Below are 15,848 nucleotides of genomic sequence, written 5' to 3'. Positions count from 1 at the left end.
GATGGAGTTAGGATATAGATCAGCCATGATCTCATTGAATGGCGGAACAGGCAAGGGGGGTTGAAAGGCCTGTTCCCGCTCCTATGTTGATTTTTAAGGAGTGTCTTAAAGGAGGAGAGGGAGGGACAGAGGTGGATGGTTTAGGGAGGTACAGAGGTGGATGGTTTAGGGAGGTACAGAGGTGGATGGTTTAGGGAGGGGCAGAGGTGGATGGTTTAGGGAGGTACAGAGGTGGATGGTTTAGGGAGGTACAGAGGTGGATGGTTTAGGGAGGGACAGAGGTGGATGGTTTAGGGAGGTACAGAGGTGGATGGTTTAGGGAGGGACAGAGGTGGATGGTTTAGGGAGGTACAGAGGTGGATGGTTTAGGGAGGTACAGAGGTGGATGGTTTAGGGAGGGACAGAGGTGGATGGTTTAGGGAGGTACAGAGGTGGATGGTTTAGGGAGGGACAGAGGTGGATGGTTTAGGGAGGGACAGAGGTGGATGGTTTAGGGAGGTACAGAGGTGGATGGTTTAGGGAGGGACAGAGGTGGATGGTTTAGGGAGGTACAGAGGTGGATGGTTTAGGGAGGGACAGAGGTGGATGGTTTAGGGAGGGACAGAGGTGGATGGTTTAGGGAGGTGCAGAGGTGGATGGTTTAGGGAGGGACAGAGGTGGATGGTTTAGGGAGGGACAGAGGTGGATGGTTTAGGGAGGTACAGAGGTGGATGGTTTAGGGAGGGACAGAGGTGGATGGTTTAGGGAGGTACAGAGGTGGATGGTTTAGGGAGGTACAGAGGTGGATGGTTTAGGGAGGTACAGAGGTGGATGGTTTAGGGAGGGACAGAGGTGGATGGTTTAGGGAGGGACAGAGGTGGATGGTTTAGGGAGGGACAGAGGTGGATGGTTTAGGGAGGGACAGAGGTGGATGGTTTAGGGAGGTACAGAGGTGGATGGTTTAGGGAGGGACAGAGGTGGATGGTTTAGGGAGGTACAGAGGTGGATGGTTTAGGGAGGTACAGAGGTGGATGGTTTAGGGAGGTACAGAGGTGGATGGTTTAGGGAGGTACAGAGGTGGATGGTTTAGGGAGGTACAGAGGTGGATGGTTTAGGGAGGTACAGAGGTGGATGGTTTAGGGAGGTACAGAGGTGGATGGTTTAGGGAGGGACAGAGGTGGATGGTTTAGGGAGGGACAGAGGTGGATGGTTTAGGGAGGGACAGAGGTGGATGGTTTAGGGAGGGACAGAGGTGGATGGTTTAGGGAGGGACAGAGGTGGATGGTTTAGGTAGGGACAGAGGTGGATGGTTTAGGGAGGGACAGAGGTGGATGGTTTAGGGAGGGACAGAGGTGGATGGTTTAGGGAGGGACAGAGGTGGATGGTTTAGGGAGGGACAGAGGTGGATGGTTTAGGGAGGGACAGAGGTGGATGGTTTAGGGAGGGACAGAGGTGGATGGTTTAGGGAGGGACAGAGGTGGATGGTTTAGGGAGGGACAGAGGTGGATGGTTTAGGGAGGGACAGAGGTGGATGGTTTAGGGAGGGACAGAGGTGGATGGTTTGGGGAGGGACAGAGGTGGATGGTTTAGGGAGGGACAGAGGTGGATGGTTTAGGGAGGGACAGAGGTGGATGGTTTAGGGAGGGACAGAGGTGGATGGTTTAGGGAGGGACAGAGGTGGATGGTTTAGGGAGGTACAGAGGTGGATGGTTTAGGGAGGTACAGAGGTACAAAACACTCGCAGTCCCAAGTGTTGCATTGTGTAGCTTTCCTTGACACACGAACTAAAAACACAACTGAAGTAAATTACTGAAAATATTTTATTTTTTGCTCATGAGTTTGGCTTTTTAACAGTATATAGTGGTCAACATTCAGGAGTGTGTTCAGCTGTTCCAAACTACAAACTGTTACAAAACAAATTGTAAAATGTTAAACCACTTATGGAAACATGACAGACACATCTGCAGTCACTGGCCCACGGTCCACAGCTTTTCCACAATAGATTTCAAAGAAATAAAGTTAAACAAAAGACTGCATATTGTTCAAATAAAATTTATTTTCTCTCATATTTTGAGATGGTGGAAAAATCACACCAGAAAGTTGTCTTGAATAGATACTTCTGACAAGTCCATACTAGCAAAACGAGAGGGCAGCATACTCATTCTTCATCCGTATTTTTAACGGCATCAATCATTTCAAAATAGTGTCTTCGCTGGCTGTAATGAGAGATGAATTTACTGTTTTATTTATATATACACACACAATAAATAATTTTAAAAAAAAATCTGGTTAAATGTTGTGCTCAAAGTAATATTAACACTGGAAAATGTGTAACGGCCATATTGGGTACTCAGTGTCAGTATCAAATTTTCCCTGGACAGATGCAGGGTAAAGCTCCTCTACTACCCCACCCTACCCGGCCTCCGACTTTTGACAACATGTTCAGATTCCCTGGCTCTCTGACTGAGGGGTAGCTTTATGCTGTGGAAAATAGCACAAGCAGACAGATGAGACTTCCATCAGCCTGGGCTAGGTTCAAACCCTTGTCTAATCAACAATTTGTATTTATATAAAGCACCTTTACACAGACTAGCATCCCAAGACACTTCACAGAAGCAAAATCAGACAGAAATCGACGTTGAGCCAAAAACTTAGGAAGGATGACTAATAGTTTGGTCAAAGAGGTGGGTTTTAAATACAGTCTTAAAAGGAGAGGGAGCTCGAGAGGCAGAGAGGGTTAGAGAGCGATTTTCAGAGTTTAGGGCCTAGATGGCTGAAGTCACAGCCACCAATGGTGCTGCGAAGGGAGTGTGGGATGTACAAGAAGCCAGAGTTGGAAGAACGCAGGGTTCTGGGAGGGTTGTAGAGTTGGAGATGGTTGCAGAAATAGGAAGGGGCGAGGCCATGAAGCAATGTGAACACAGGGATGAGAATTTTAAATTTGATACATTGGAGAAGTGGGAGCCAATGTAGGTCAGTGAGCACGGGGTGATGAGTGCGTGGGATTTGGTGCAAGATAGGATATAGGCAGCAGAGTTTTGGATAAGCTCAAATTTATGGAGGGTGGAAGATGGTGAGCTGTCCAGGGCAGCATTGGGTATAGTCGAGTCTGGAGGTAACAAATGTTTGGATGAGGGTTTCAGCAGCAGATGGGCTAAGGCAGGGCAGAAATATGCGATACTGACATATTGAGAGTGGTTAACAAAGCATATAGGATCTTGGGTTTCATAAATAGAGGTATTAAGTGCAAAAGTAGAGAAGTTATGCTGAATCTTTATAAAGTGCTGGTTAGGTCACAACTGGAGTATTGCGTCCAGTTCTGGTCACCACACTTTAGGAAGGGTGTGAAGGTCCTTGAGGGTGCAGAGGAGATTTACCAGAATGGTTCCAGGGATGGGGGAATCTTAGCTACACGGACAGGTTGGAGGAACTGGATTTGTTTTCATTAGAGCAAAGAAGGTTGAGGGGTGATTTAATAGAGGTGTACAAGATTATGACGGGTTTGGATAGGCTAGACGGGGAAAGGCTGTTGGTACAAGGACTAAGGGACACAGATTTCAGGTTTTGGGCAAGAGATACGGGGGGGGTGGGGGTGAGGAAAAACATTTTACTCAGTGAGTGGTGAGGACCTGGACCTCGCTGCCGACGGAAGTGGTGGAAGTGGACACACTCAATGTTTTCAAGGGCAGACTGGATAGGCACTTGAGGGAAATAAACTTGCAGGGCTACGGGGATAGAGCGGGGGAATGGGACTGACTGGATTGTTCTGCAGAGAGTCGGCACGGATTCCATGGGCCGTTATGACTCTATGATATTACAGAGGTGGAAATAGATAGTCTTTGTGGTGGAGAGGATATGGGGTTGGAAGCTCAGGGTCAAATAGGATGCCGAGGCTGTGAACAGACTGGTACAACCTAAGACAGTGGCCAGGAAGAGAGATGGAATCGGTGGCAAAGAAACAGATTTATGGTGGGGGCTGAAGACAACATGAAGTGATACTTCAATTGTACAGAGCCTTGGTCAGATCCCATCTGCAGTCATGCATTCAGTTATGGGCACCGAACCTCAGGAAGGATATATTGGCTTTGGAAGGGGTACAGCACAGATTCACCAGAATTATACCAGGGCATAACGGGTTAATCTATGAGGGCAGGGTGCATAAACTCGTCTTGTAGTCCCTTGAGTTTAGAAGGTTGAGGGGTGATCTTATTGAGGTATTTATGATGATAAAAGGGTTCGATAAGGTAGACGCACAGAAGCAGTTTCCTCTGGTGGTACAATCCAGGACAAGGCGGCATAATCTTCAAAATTAGAGCGGAGCCATTTAGGAGTAAAAGCAGAGCACTTTTTTCACACAAAGGGTAGTGGAAATCTGGAACTCACTCCCCAAAAAGCCTGTGGATGTAGGGTCAACTGAAATGTTCAAGATGGAGATTGATAGATTTTTGTTAGGTAAGGGTATCAAGGTATATGGAGCTAAGGAGGGTAAATGGAGTTGAGGTACAGATCAGCCACAATTTAATGGAATGGTGGAACAGGCTCGAGGGCCGAATGACCTACTCGTGTTCCTACATTCCCAATGTAAATTACACAAAATACATTCCTAGTCACGTACATCTCTTACTTTTCATAACTGGGCACCAATACATAAAGTTTAGTTGCAGTGGCATGGAGTCAATATTTTATTTTTCAAATACCTTCTGCCAATTGTTTCGCAATGCGTTCAAGCTCCTCTCGTTTCTTTTTCTCTTCACCCTCAATTCTCCTCTCCTCTTCTGCAATAGGCTTCAGGTAATCTTCATTACAAAATAGACAAACATGAACAGTTAAGCCTCTTTCTAAACAGACTGTCCGAACAATTTTAAGAATTTTCCATGTGCATCTTTTGTTTCCTAAAGTAGGAATTCCAATTCCCTGCCAGTTTCATCATTATCGTTCTATTCACATACTGTGACTAATTGTTGGATTGTCGCCTAAGGAGTGAATGACAAAGTGCAGCAACTGGTATGTGGCAAAACCTAGATTTCACAAAGTAGTAATGCCGACTTCAGGCTGTACTTTCCATATAGGTTCAAAAAAGCCAGCAATTTGTTCCAGGCCTTCAGAAAATTGTAATTCGGCATTCAGGACAAGACGACCTCAGATTCTTACCGTATCGCTTCTTCCCATAGAAGAGACCAACCAGCAATGCTGAGTACCTAGCCATCTGTAACAGAATAGAGTACAGGCTTACTGAAGCAGTATCATAAGAACATAAGAAATAGAAGGAGTCGGTCATACGGCCACTCGAGCTTGCTCCGCAGTCTCCAGAAAGAAATCCCCACTGGAATGATACAACAGGATATGTACAAACAAAATGACCCAGAATCTGCTGCAGCAGGGCATCGCATGGCATGCCGGTTAGTTGGACTTGCCTCTGCACCCTTCAGCTCAAACTATTTGGCCCACAAAGTTGCTGACAGTGCAAGCTGATAACAGCGCATTGAGGGAAACAGGGCACCTGGGGTCTGAGTGAATGGGGACAGCAACAGGGTATCGCCTTAACCAATGAGATTTAAGGATTGAGAAGTAAACACAGGAAGGACTGAGAAGGAACCTGAATTAAAGGGGGTGAACTGAATATCAAATTAGGTACAAAAAGAGACAAAGAAAAAATAAATAAAATTTTTAATGACTTTTTTTATAAATCTCCCCCAAAATTAAAAACCTTAAGGATTGAGACGCCACACATGCAATAGATAATTTTCAGTACCAGAGGTTAATTGGCAGTAATTAACATCACGTTGTTAAAAGGGTACATACGCTTGTAATGACGGGACTTAACTTGGTGGCACGGTTAATGGCCAATTAATAGGCAAATACAAGTTCTTAAAAAAAGGGGAGGTTAAGGACGAAATGCCTTTTCCGCAAAGCTAACGCCACAATTTGGACAGCAACTTTTGCCCTGCTGTTATTTTTGACAGCAAATTCTGGCCCAATATTCCAAATTCTCACTTCCCCCCCCCACCCACCCCTCAGGAGAAGATATTGATTTGAAATGCTTCTTTATACAAGACTGCACAAAAACAGTGAGCCTACTTGTGCCATCTTGGAAAAAAACATAAAAGGTTCCGACAACATGCAAATACTTCAATTAGGAGTTCTTAGGATGAACGATGATTGGCAGAAGAACCAAAGGCAACATGAGTAAAAACTTTTTTTTAACGCAGCGAGTGGTTAGGATCTGGAATGCACTGCCTGAGCGGGTGGTGGAGGCAGATTCAGTCGTGGCTTTCAAAGGGGAATTGGATAGGTACCTAAAGGAAAACATTTGCAGGGCTACGGAAAAAGAGCGGGCGAGTGGGACTAGCTGAAGTGCTCTTGCAGAGAGCTGGCACGGGCTCAATGGGCCGAATGGCCTCCTTCTGTACTGTAACCATTTCATAATTCTATCATTGAAAGATTGTCATACCTGAAGAAAGAAGAGTTTTCATGGTTCAATCAAAATTTCTGTAGTAGATTAATTTTCATATGACTTTAGATAGAATGTGAATTTAAAATGGACTTCAGTTACCTGTAGCTAAGAGAGTTCATTTGCTTCGGTGTTGGAGGCGAAAAACAATACTCAAAACGGTTCACATATCTGCATTTGCGAGGAGGCAACTGAGCTATTCAGTCCCCCTCGCTAATGTTTCCTGTATTTATAAATTAACTACATCAGAGGTTACCTCATGCTTTTGAAATACTAAATGTAGATATAAATCGCATCTCCGATTTTAATTGCTCCACCACTGGCGGCCATGCTATCAGCTGCCAAGGCCCTAACCTCTGGAATTCCCTGCCTAAATCTGTCTACCTCACTCTTCTAAGACGGTCCTTAAAAACTTACCTTTGTCCAAGCTTTTGGTCATCTGTCCTAATAGCTCATGTTGCTCGGTGTCAATTTTTGTCTGATAAGGCTCGTGAAGCACCTTACAATATTTGACTACATTAAAGGCACTATATAAATGCAAGTTGCTGTTGTAGATGGAGAAGACAACTCATTGGGCCGGAGTTAGCTGGAGCGAGGCATCTCACGGCCCGGTTAGTTATTCTTTCTCCTGCACCCTTCAGCTCAAAATGTGTTTCTCCCTGCAAGTTGCTGCAAGTGTGGGCAACAGGACATCTGGGACCTTGGTGAACGACAGGACCAACAGTGTATCGCCTTAACCAATGAGATTTTAAGGACTGAGAAGGAGGGTGTATCAGAGTGGGTGAATTCAATGTCAAATCAGGTACCGAGAGAGAAATAAAGTCAGGGAAAGAAAGATTGGATTGAGAGAGGAAAAAAAAGACAAAGATAAAGTAAGAAAAAATCTCCAACAATTCACTACCTGAAGGAATGAGATTCCACACTTATAATTGTTCACTTTCTGGGCCAGAGAAGTTGATTGGCAGTAGTCATTAAATGAGTACTTACGCTGTTGCTTACTAGACTTAACTTTCTGTGGCGAGTTTAATGGGCAATCAATGTGCAAATGCAGCAACTTCATGAAGCTCACGGGAAGGTTAAAGGTGAGGTACCGTTTTCATGAAGCTAACGGCGGAGTGGTGCAAACCGTCCAGCAACTTGTGGCGATTCGTAATTCACGGGGTATCCCTTTCTCGCTACAAGCCGCTGGCCGATTTGCACATTAACGACTTGCATCATTCAGCACGCCGTTAATTTTTCAGCAAATTCCGGCCCAATATGTCTAATAACTGGGTTATCAAGGATGATTCACAAGTCGAAATGCCAATATGGCTTGTTTTAGGACTCAGAGGGGGGCGAGACCTGAACAACGTGCACACTGTTTATGAATGTGCAATGTTAATATTTTGCATATTTTTGAAAGCAGAAAATTGTACATTAGCTCAGTTTTCCACAATGCTTTTAGCTCCAGGTTCGGACAGCCTATTTCCAACTAAGGTGGCAAAGAGGAGCTCTATGAAAATCAATTTGTCTAATGCTTCTTCAGAGACTCAGCCCCCTCTCCCCTCCGTCCCTGTTGCCCCACCACACACACTGCCAGTATCCCCGGGCCTGTGTCCCTGTCCCAAGGTCCTGCTTTGACCTTAGCTCAGGCTCCACTAGGCCCGGGCGCTGGGAGAGGCGGCGGATCCGCTGACTGAGAGCAAGCGGCGCCCTATCGCCATCACCCTCCCCGAGTCCCGCCGCTTCCTACCTTGATCAAAGGCGACACCTGCACCGGAGGAACCATAGCGAGCCCACGGCCAAGAGTCCGCAAAAAGGAAACCGGGGAAACGCCGGGGCGCTGTCTTACGTCATCACGCTGGGACGTCCGATCGGTCGGCGCGTCTTACGTCATCAGACCGTCATTCCCCCTCAAGCCCGGCGGGCGGCGTGTCTTGCGTCATCATGCCGTCATTCTCCCTCAAGTCCGGCGGGCGGCGTGTCTTGCGTCATCACGTCGTCATTCTCCCTCAAGCCAGGCGGGCGGTCGCGCATGGCGTGTATTGCGTCATCACGCTCCCTCAAGCCAGGCGGGCGGTCGCGCATGGCGTGTATTGCGTCATCACGCCGGGCAGGCGGTCGCGAGTCCTGATTATCCGAAAGTTTTGTCCCGGGCGGGTTGTCTCAGCAGCTGCTGGAAAGGCTCCGCAGGCAGCGATCGTTGTGCCTCTTTTTGTTTAATTGCAGTAATTGATGGCCGGTGCCATCACCCATTAAGCACGCTCTGGTACACCTAGAACAGTCCAAAGTGTAGGTACTTTAGCAAAAAATAGCACTAAAGCAGTCAGATGATTTTTCCAAAAGCAAGATACTGCGGATGCTGGAAATCTGTTTCTTCACTTGTCCCATTACCATCTCCTTTTGCCTCGCACCATCATCCCTTTTGTGATTTAATCTCTCCTGCCTTCCACCATATCACAGACCTTCCCTTTTGTTCTTTCCCACCCTTCTCTTTCCCTGCCCCTACACTTGCTTAAAACCTGTTGCATCTTTAACTTTTTCCAATTCTGACGAAAGGTCATCGACCTGAAACGTTAACAGTTTTTCTCTCCACAGATGCTGCCTGACCTGCTGAGTATTTCCAGATGATTTTTCCAGTTTGATATCTTATGGATCAGAAAAGCTATTTTCTTGAATGTCTTTCCCCAGTAATTCATTCACTTTGTTCCTTGTGCAAGTTTATGTATTTGTGACTTATATTTTTTTTCTTAGGCAGTCCCTCGGAACCGAGGATGACTTGCTTCCACATTAAAAATGAGTTCGCAGGTGACTGATGAGTCCAATGCGGGACCTACAGTCTCTGTCACAGGTGGGGCAGACGGTGGTTGAAGGGGTAGGTGGGTGGGGTGCTTGGGTTGACATGCGCTCGTTGCACTGCCTGCGCTTGGTTTCCGCTTGCTCCCAGCGAAGAGACTCGAGGTGTTTGGCGCCTTCCCGGATGCTTCTCCTCCACTTTGTGCGGTCTTGGGCCAGGGATTCCCAGCTGTCGGTGGGGATGTTACACTTTTTCAAGGAAGCTTTGAGGGTGTCCTTGAAGCGCTTCCTCTGCCCACCTGGGGCTCTCTTGCCATGCCGGAGCTCCGAGTAGAGCGCTTGTTTTGAGAGTCTCGTATCGGGCATGCAGACAATGTGACCTGTCCATCGGAGCTGATCAAGCGTGGTCAAAGCTTCGATGCTGGGGATGTTGGCCTGAGCAAGAACACTGACGTTGGTGCGCCTATCCTGCCAGTGGATTTGCAGGATCTTGCGGAGGCAGCGTTGGTGGTACCTCTCCAGTGCTTTGAGGTGCCTGCTGTACATGGTCCATGTCTCTGAGGCATACAGCAGGGCGGGTATCACTGCTGCTCTGTAGACCATGAGCTTAGTGTCGGGTTTGAGGTCCTGGTCTTCAAATACTCTCTTCCTCAGGCGACTGAAGGCTGCACTGGCACACTGAATGCGGTGTTGGACTTCGTCATCGACGCCTGCCCTTGTTGACAGTAGGCTCCCGAGGTATGGAAAGTGGTCCACGTTGTCCAAGGCCTTGTCGTGAATTCTGATAATCGCGGGGCAGTACTGTGTGACGGGGGCAGGTTGGTAGAGGACCTTTGCCTTACAGATGTTTAGTTTAAGGCCCATGCTCTCGTACGCTTTGGTGAAGGTGTTGATGATGGTTTGTGTTAGATCCGTGGTTCAGTGGATAAAGAATTACACGGATGCTGTACATAAACAAACAACAGGTCTTTACTGGAGGAGGGTCATCTCTAGACTGGAGTACAGAGGCATGCGCACAGGTTATATACCGGTGTGTTTACTGCCGGTACTACAGTATACAAGAGCTGTAAAAAGTAGTTCTGACTTAAAGCACATACACTACAATTCCTCCCTTTTTAGATTAATAATACCCCCTTAATATTCAAATAACAATTACATTTTTACATGTACATTCAATAACAAAAAGTCCATTTATAGATTCAGTCTTTGGGGCGGCTTCCTGACCCTTTCGGGATAGCGCCTTTCCGGAGGTTCTTGTTCTTGGTGCAGAGGCGATTCTGACCCCTTTTCATCGGGTAGTTCATCGGGTTCCACTGCTACTGGGTCTGAAGTAGATGCTACCGGTATGTCGGGTTCATCCCCAGGTACTCGAGACATGGGGTTGACGCCTTCCTGTGACGCTAAGATCTGATCGACGTGGCATCTCACAATGTTCTCCCTGACATCCACTGTGTACATTAATGGCCCCTGCCTTGTACATATCGTTCCGGGTTGCCACTTCTCTGTTCGATAGTCACGGGCCAAGACTGGTTGCCCTACATTGAAGCTCCTTGTCGGCTTCTCGTTGATGTGCTGGAATTGTTTGTCCTCAACATTTCTTCGCACATTTGGTCTGAGCAAATCCAGACGAGATCTCAACCTTCTGTTAAAGAACATCATGGCCGGGGTCTGGTTGGTAACTGCATGTGTCGCGTTTCAGTAGGCTAATAAGAAATTGTCCATCTTATGCTGTAGTGGAATTTCCTCGTCGCACATGGCTTTTATCGCCTTCTTAAAGGTTTGTACGAACCTCTCAGCCAATCCATTGGTGGCTGGATGATACGGGGCGGCTGTGTAATGCCTTACCCCATTCCTTTTCATGAATTTTTGGAACTTGTCGGACACAAACTGTGGTCCATTATCAGAGCAGATCTGCTCTGGCAAACTGTTTCTGGCAAATATGGTCCATAGGACTGCAATCGTTTTCTCTAGTGGTTGAAGACATCTTTATCACCTCAGGCCACTTTGAATGAGCATCCACTGCTATTAAGAACATTGAGTCCATGAATGGACCAGCGAAATCAATGTGCACCCGTTGCCATGGAGAAGAGGGCCACTCCCATGGGTGTAGAGGGGCATGTGGTGGTGCATTTTGGACCTTCTGGCATCCTAAGCAGCTCTTAGTTAGGTCTTCAATTTGTTGATCGATTCCCGGCCACCACACATAAGCCCTAGCAAGGCTTTTCATTTTCACTCCCCCCAGATGACCTTCATGTAGCTCCTTTAGCACTCTCTCCCTTAACTTGGGTGGAATCACCACACTGTCCCCTGGCATACTGACAGCTGTTCTCTTCTGGATGAGAATGCTGGCAACAGTGAGTCGCCATGTGTTGGCCATCCCCTCACCGTCAATTCATATACCCGTGACAGCGTCGGATCATTGCGGGTCTCCTTCTCTGTATCCGTGTTTGTTACTGGCAATCGTTCAATTATCGACGAATAAAATATCTCGATAGGGTCCACTGCTGGTGCTTCCTCCACCGTAGCCAGTGGCAGGCGAGATAGCCCATCAGCGTTCCCATGCTGTTTTGTGCCTTTATATTCTATTTCATATTGATTCACCCCTAGAAACAGGGACCATCTTTGTAACCGCTGTGCAGTCATCACTGGCACGCCCTTCTTAGGATTAAAGATGGAGACAAGTGGTTGGTGGTCAGTCAGCAAGGTGAACTTCTGCCCATGCAGATAATGGTTGAATTTTTTTACTCCCCATAATAGGCTGAGGGCCTCCCTGTCAATCTGGGCATAGTTGCGCTCAGCTGAGGTTAGTGACCGAGACGCAAAGGCCACTGGCCTTTCCAACCCGTCTGGGAATTTGTGCGACAGCACCGCTCCAATGCCGTAGTGCTGGGTTGAAATGGGCCAACACCTCTTTTGATGTGATCAATTCTTTACACTTCTGGAAAGCTCGTCTACGTTCGTCATCCCACTTCCATGGTACCCCTGTTTGCAGTAGGGTGTTCAGCGGGTGTAGTACCGTAGACAAATTTGGTAAGAACTTGTGGTAATAGTTTACCAGCCCGAGGAACGACCTCAGTTGTGACACATATTCCGGTGCTGGAGCCTTGACTACTGCCTCAATCTTGTCAGGGGACTTATGTAACCCCTCTTCATCGATGACGTGGCCGCAATACGAGATCTGTTTCTGGAAAAACTCGCACTTGTGGCGATTAGCTCGTAGCCCATATTCCTTTAATCTGGCAAGCACCTTCTCCAAGTTAACGAGGTGATCACCGTCATTTTTGCCTGTGACCAAGATGTCGTCCAAATAACACTGGGTCCCTGGAATCCCTTGCAGGACCTGATCCATCGCCCTTTGCCAGATAGCCGGAGCCGAGGCTACTCCAAACACCAGCCGGTTGTATTGATAGAGACCTTTATGGGTGTTGATCGTAAGGTAATGTTTCGAAGCTTCTTCTACCTCCATTTGCAAGTACGCCTGGGCTAGATCAATTTTGGTGAAGCGTTTACCACCAGATAGCGAGGCGAAAATATCCTCAATTCATGGAAGCGGATATTGCACCATGTGAAGGACTGGGTTCACTGTCACCTTAAAATCCCCACAGATGCGGATCTTCTTTGGTTCCCCAGGCGTATTACTCAACGACCTCTTCATTACAGGGACGATGGGTGTAGCCCACTCACTCCAGTCCACTTTGGACAGTACTCCTGAACGTTCCAACCCTTCCAGCTCTGCTTCAACCGCTGGTCTGATCGCATAAGGCACTGGTCTGGCCTTCAGAAACTTCGGGCTTGCATTATCCCCTATTTTAATTGTTGCTGTTATTCCTTTTAGTGTTCCTAGTCCTTTCTGGAACACTTCTTTTGCGTCAGTTAGCATTTTTGACAGCCGTCCAGGTGTGACGTCGTCATCCTTTTTGGCCTCCACCTTCAGTGCCTGTATGGAATGCCAATCTAAATGTATCTTCCGGATCCACTCCCGTCCTAGCAGTGGTGGTCCTCTATTTGGCAATACATATATATCCATTTTAGGTATTTCCTGACCTTTATATGTTACTTTCACCCTTATTTTTCCTTTGGGGTAGACTTTTTGCCCGTATACGTCTTCAAGACAATCTCTGTAGCTTTCAAGGGTATGTGTGAAAATAGCCGCTTGTAGTCTCTTTGATTTATGACTGTTAGAGCTGACCCTGTGTCCAATTCCATTTCCACTTGGACTCCGTCTATCTTGAGTGTAACCCAGATAGTCTGGTGATCCTCTATTTCGGTTACATTATGTAGTTTCAGACAACCCAGCTCCTTGCTTCCGGAGTCTGTGTCACTTTTCTGTTCGTCTGAACCACTGTCCATCACCTGGTGTACCTTTTTGTACTTCTCCTGTGGAGATTTCTTACTGTTGGTTTTCTTCCCAGACCTGCAGACTCTTGCTATGTGTCCTGCTTTCCCACACTGTCTGCACACTTGGTCCTTGAACCAACAATCTTTCTGGTCATGTGCTGTTCTGCCGCAGCGATAGCACTTCCCTGTTCCATAGGTCATTTCGTTGGTGCCGTATTCTTGCGGTCTCCATTGTATCTCTGCAGCGCCCCTTGCGGCTGCTTCGTGTGATACTGCCATATTGAAAGCTTTGTCCAGCGTAAGGTCCTTTTCTGATAGAAGCCGTTTCTGGGTTCCTTCACTTTGTAGCCCACACACAAACTTGTCCCTTAACGTGTCTGCTAGTCCCGCTCCAAACTGGCAGTATTTCGATAGCTTGCGCAGTTCCGTTAGGTACTCAGCATTGCTTTCGTCTTTGTGTTGGTTCCTTTTATGGAACTTAAATCGTTCTGCTATCAGCAGCGGTGTGGGGCTTAAGTGGTCCTGTAGGATTTCTACTATACTTCCAAAATCCTTGTTTACCGGCTTCTCTGGGGTTATTAGATTTCGCAGTAACCCATAAGTTTTTGCACCCATGGAATTTAACAGAACCAGTGCTTTATTAGCATCTGGCACTTCATTCACCCTGCAGTACACCTCAATACGTTCCACATATGTCGCCCAATCTTCGACTTCATTGTCGAACGTAGAGATACTGCCACTCTTCGGCATCCTTGGTTGTGCGTTAACTATCCCCAATGGCGCCTCCCGTGCTTCCCCTTCTTCTCCGCTGGCACAAAATGGCATCTCCCGCGCTTTCCTTCCTTCCCGCGCTCGCCCGTCTTCTCCGCTGCGGCTTCGCAAAATGGCGCCTCCCGCGCTCTCCCTGCTTCTCCGCGGCTCAATGGCGCCTCCCCTTGCTTCGCCCCGCGGACCCTGATCAGCCCGTGATCCCTGGCTGCGCCCTGCTCTCTTCACCCTCTTCTTACCCCGTCGACGTTGCCCGGCTCTCTCTCTCTGCCGTCGGTCGGCTCCAGCCGCTGCTGCTCGGGAAGGGTCTGCTCAGGACCTGTCGTCAGTCTCTTACTGCTCGTTGTGGCTGGGGAACCAAGCCCGGCTCTCCAAAGCCTCCCCAGCGAAGTTGGATCTCTGCCTGACTGCTGGGTGGTTGCTCGCAGTCGACGCCCGTGTTCCTGGACTCGACTATTTTTGTTTTGTTTAATGTTGCAGGTAGATTCGCATCAACACTCGTCGCCACTGTTAGATCCGTGGTTTAGTGGATAAAGAATTACACGGATGCTGTACATAAACAAACAACAGGTATTTACTGGAGGAAGGTCATCTCTAGACTGGAGTACAGAGGCATGCGCACAGCTTATATACCGGTGTGGTTACTGCCGGTACTACAGTATACAGGAGCTGTAAAAAGTAGTTCTGACTTAAAGCACATACACTACAGTTTGGAGTTCAACCTCCGAGTGAGCGCAGACGCAAGCGTCGCCTGCATACTGTAATTCGACGACGGAGGATGGGACGACCTTGGATCTGGACTGGAGGTGACAGAGGTTGAACAGTTTCCCGTTTATTCTGTAAATTGGCTCCACTCCAGTGGGGAGCTTACTGAGGGTGAGATGGAGCATTGCAGCAAGGAAGATCGAGAAGAGCGTTGGTGCGATGACACAGCCTTGCTTGACCCCGGTTTGTACGTGAATTGGGTCTGTGGTGGAACCGTTCGTCAGGATCACGGCTTGCATGTCGTCGTGAAGCAGGCGGAGGATGGTGACAAACCTTTGAGGGCAGCCGAATTTGAGGAGGACACCCCATAATCCCTCACGGTTGACAGTGTCGAAGGCCTTTGTGAGATCAAAGAAGGCCATGTACAGCGATTAGTGCTGTTCCCTGCATTTCTCTTGTAATTGACGTGCGGTGAAGATCATGTCCATTGTGCCCCTTAGTGGGCGGAAATCCGCATTGCGATTCTGGGAGGAGCTCTTCGGCCACTGGGAGAAGGCGATTGAGGAGGATTCTTGCAATGACTTTCCCAGTGGCAGACAGCAGGGAAACTCCTCTGTAATTACCGCAATCGGACTTGTCACCATTCTTGAAGATAGTCACAATTACGGCGTCTCTGAGATCCCCTGGCATGCTCTCCTCCTTCCAGATAAGAGGCCAGATATATATGCACATTATGTATGCTATCTGATCTCAGGATTCCAAAAGGGACTGTGCCTGTAGGTGTTGCTCCCACCCTTTGCTGGACCATTGCCTTCGCTCGGCCTGTCGCCTG

General features: G+C 47.8%; 1 protein-coding gene across 1 annotated transcript; it reads right to left on the bottom strand.

The window, feature by feature from the left end:
* Positions 1 to 2,015: 2,015 nt before the first annotated feature.
* LOC147122602 (ATP synthase F(0) complex subunit e, mitochondrial-like) lies at positions 2,016 to 8,281 on the bottom strand. Its single transcript, XM_086007492.1, has 4 exons — positions 8,163 to 8,281; positions 5,131 to 5,185; positions 4,677 to 4,775; positions 2,016 to 2,195 (listed from the first exon to the last, which is right to left on the bottom strand). Exons 1-4 carry the CDS (start codon positions 8,196 to 8,198, stop codon positions 2,170 to 2,172), a joined length of 216 nt encoding a protein of 71 aa, XP_085863618.1. The 5' UTR covers positions 8,199 to 8,281; the 3' UTR covers positions 2,016 to 2,169.
* Between the last annotated feature and the right edge of the window lie 7,567 nt (positions 8,282 to 15,848).

This window comes from Somniosus microcephalus, chromosome 2 (assembly GCF_052327205.1).
Source record: "Somniosus microcephalus isolate GS21.2 chromosome 2, FLI_Smic_1.0, whole genome shotgun sequence".
In the NCBI taxonomy this organism is placed as follows: Eukaryota; Metazoa; Chordata; class Chondrichthyes; order Squaliformes; family Somniosidae; genus Somniosus; species Somniosus microcephalus.
Note: the sequence above shows the minus strand (reverse complement) of the source record. Positions and strands in the feature narration are given on the sequence as shown.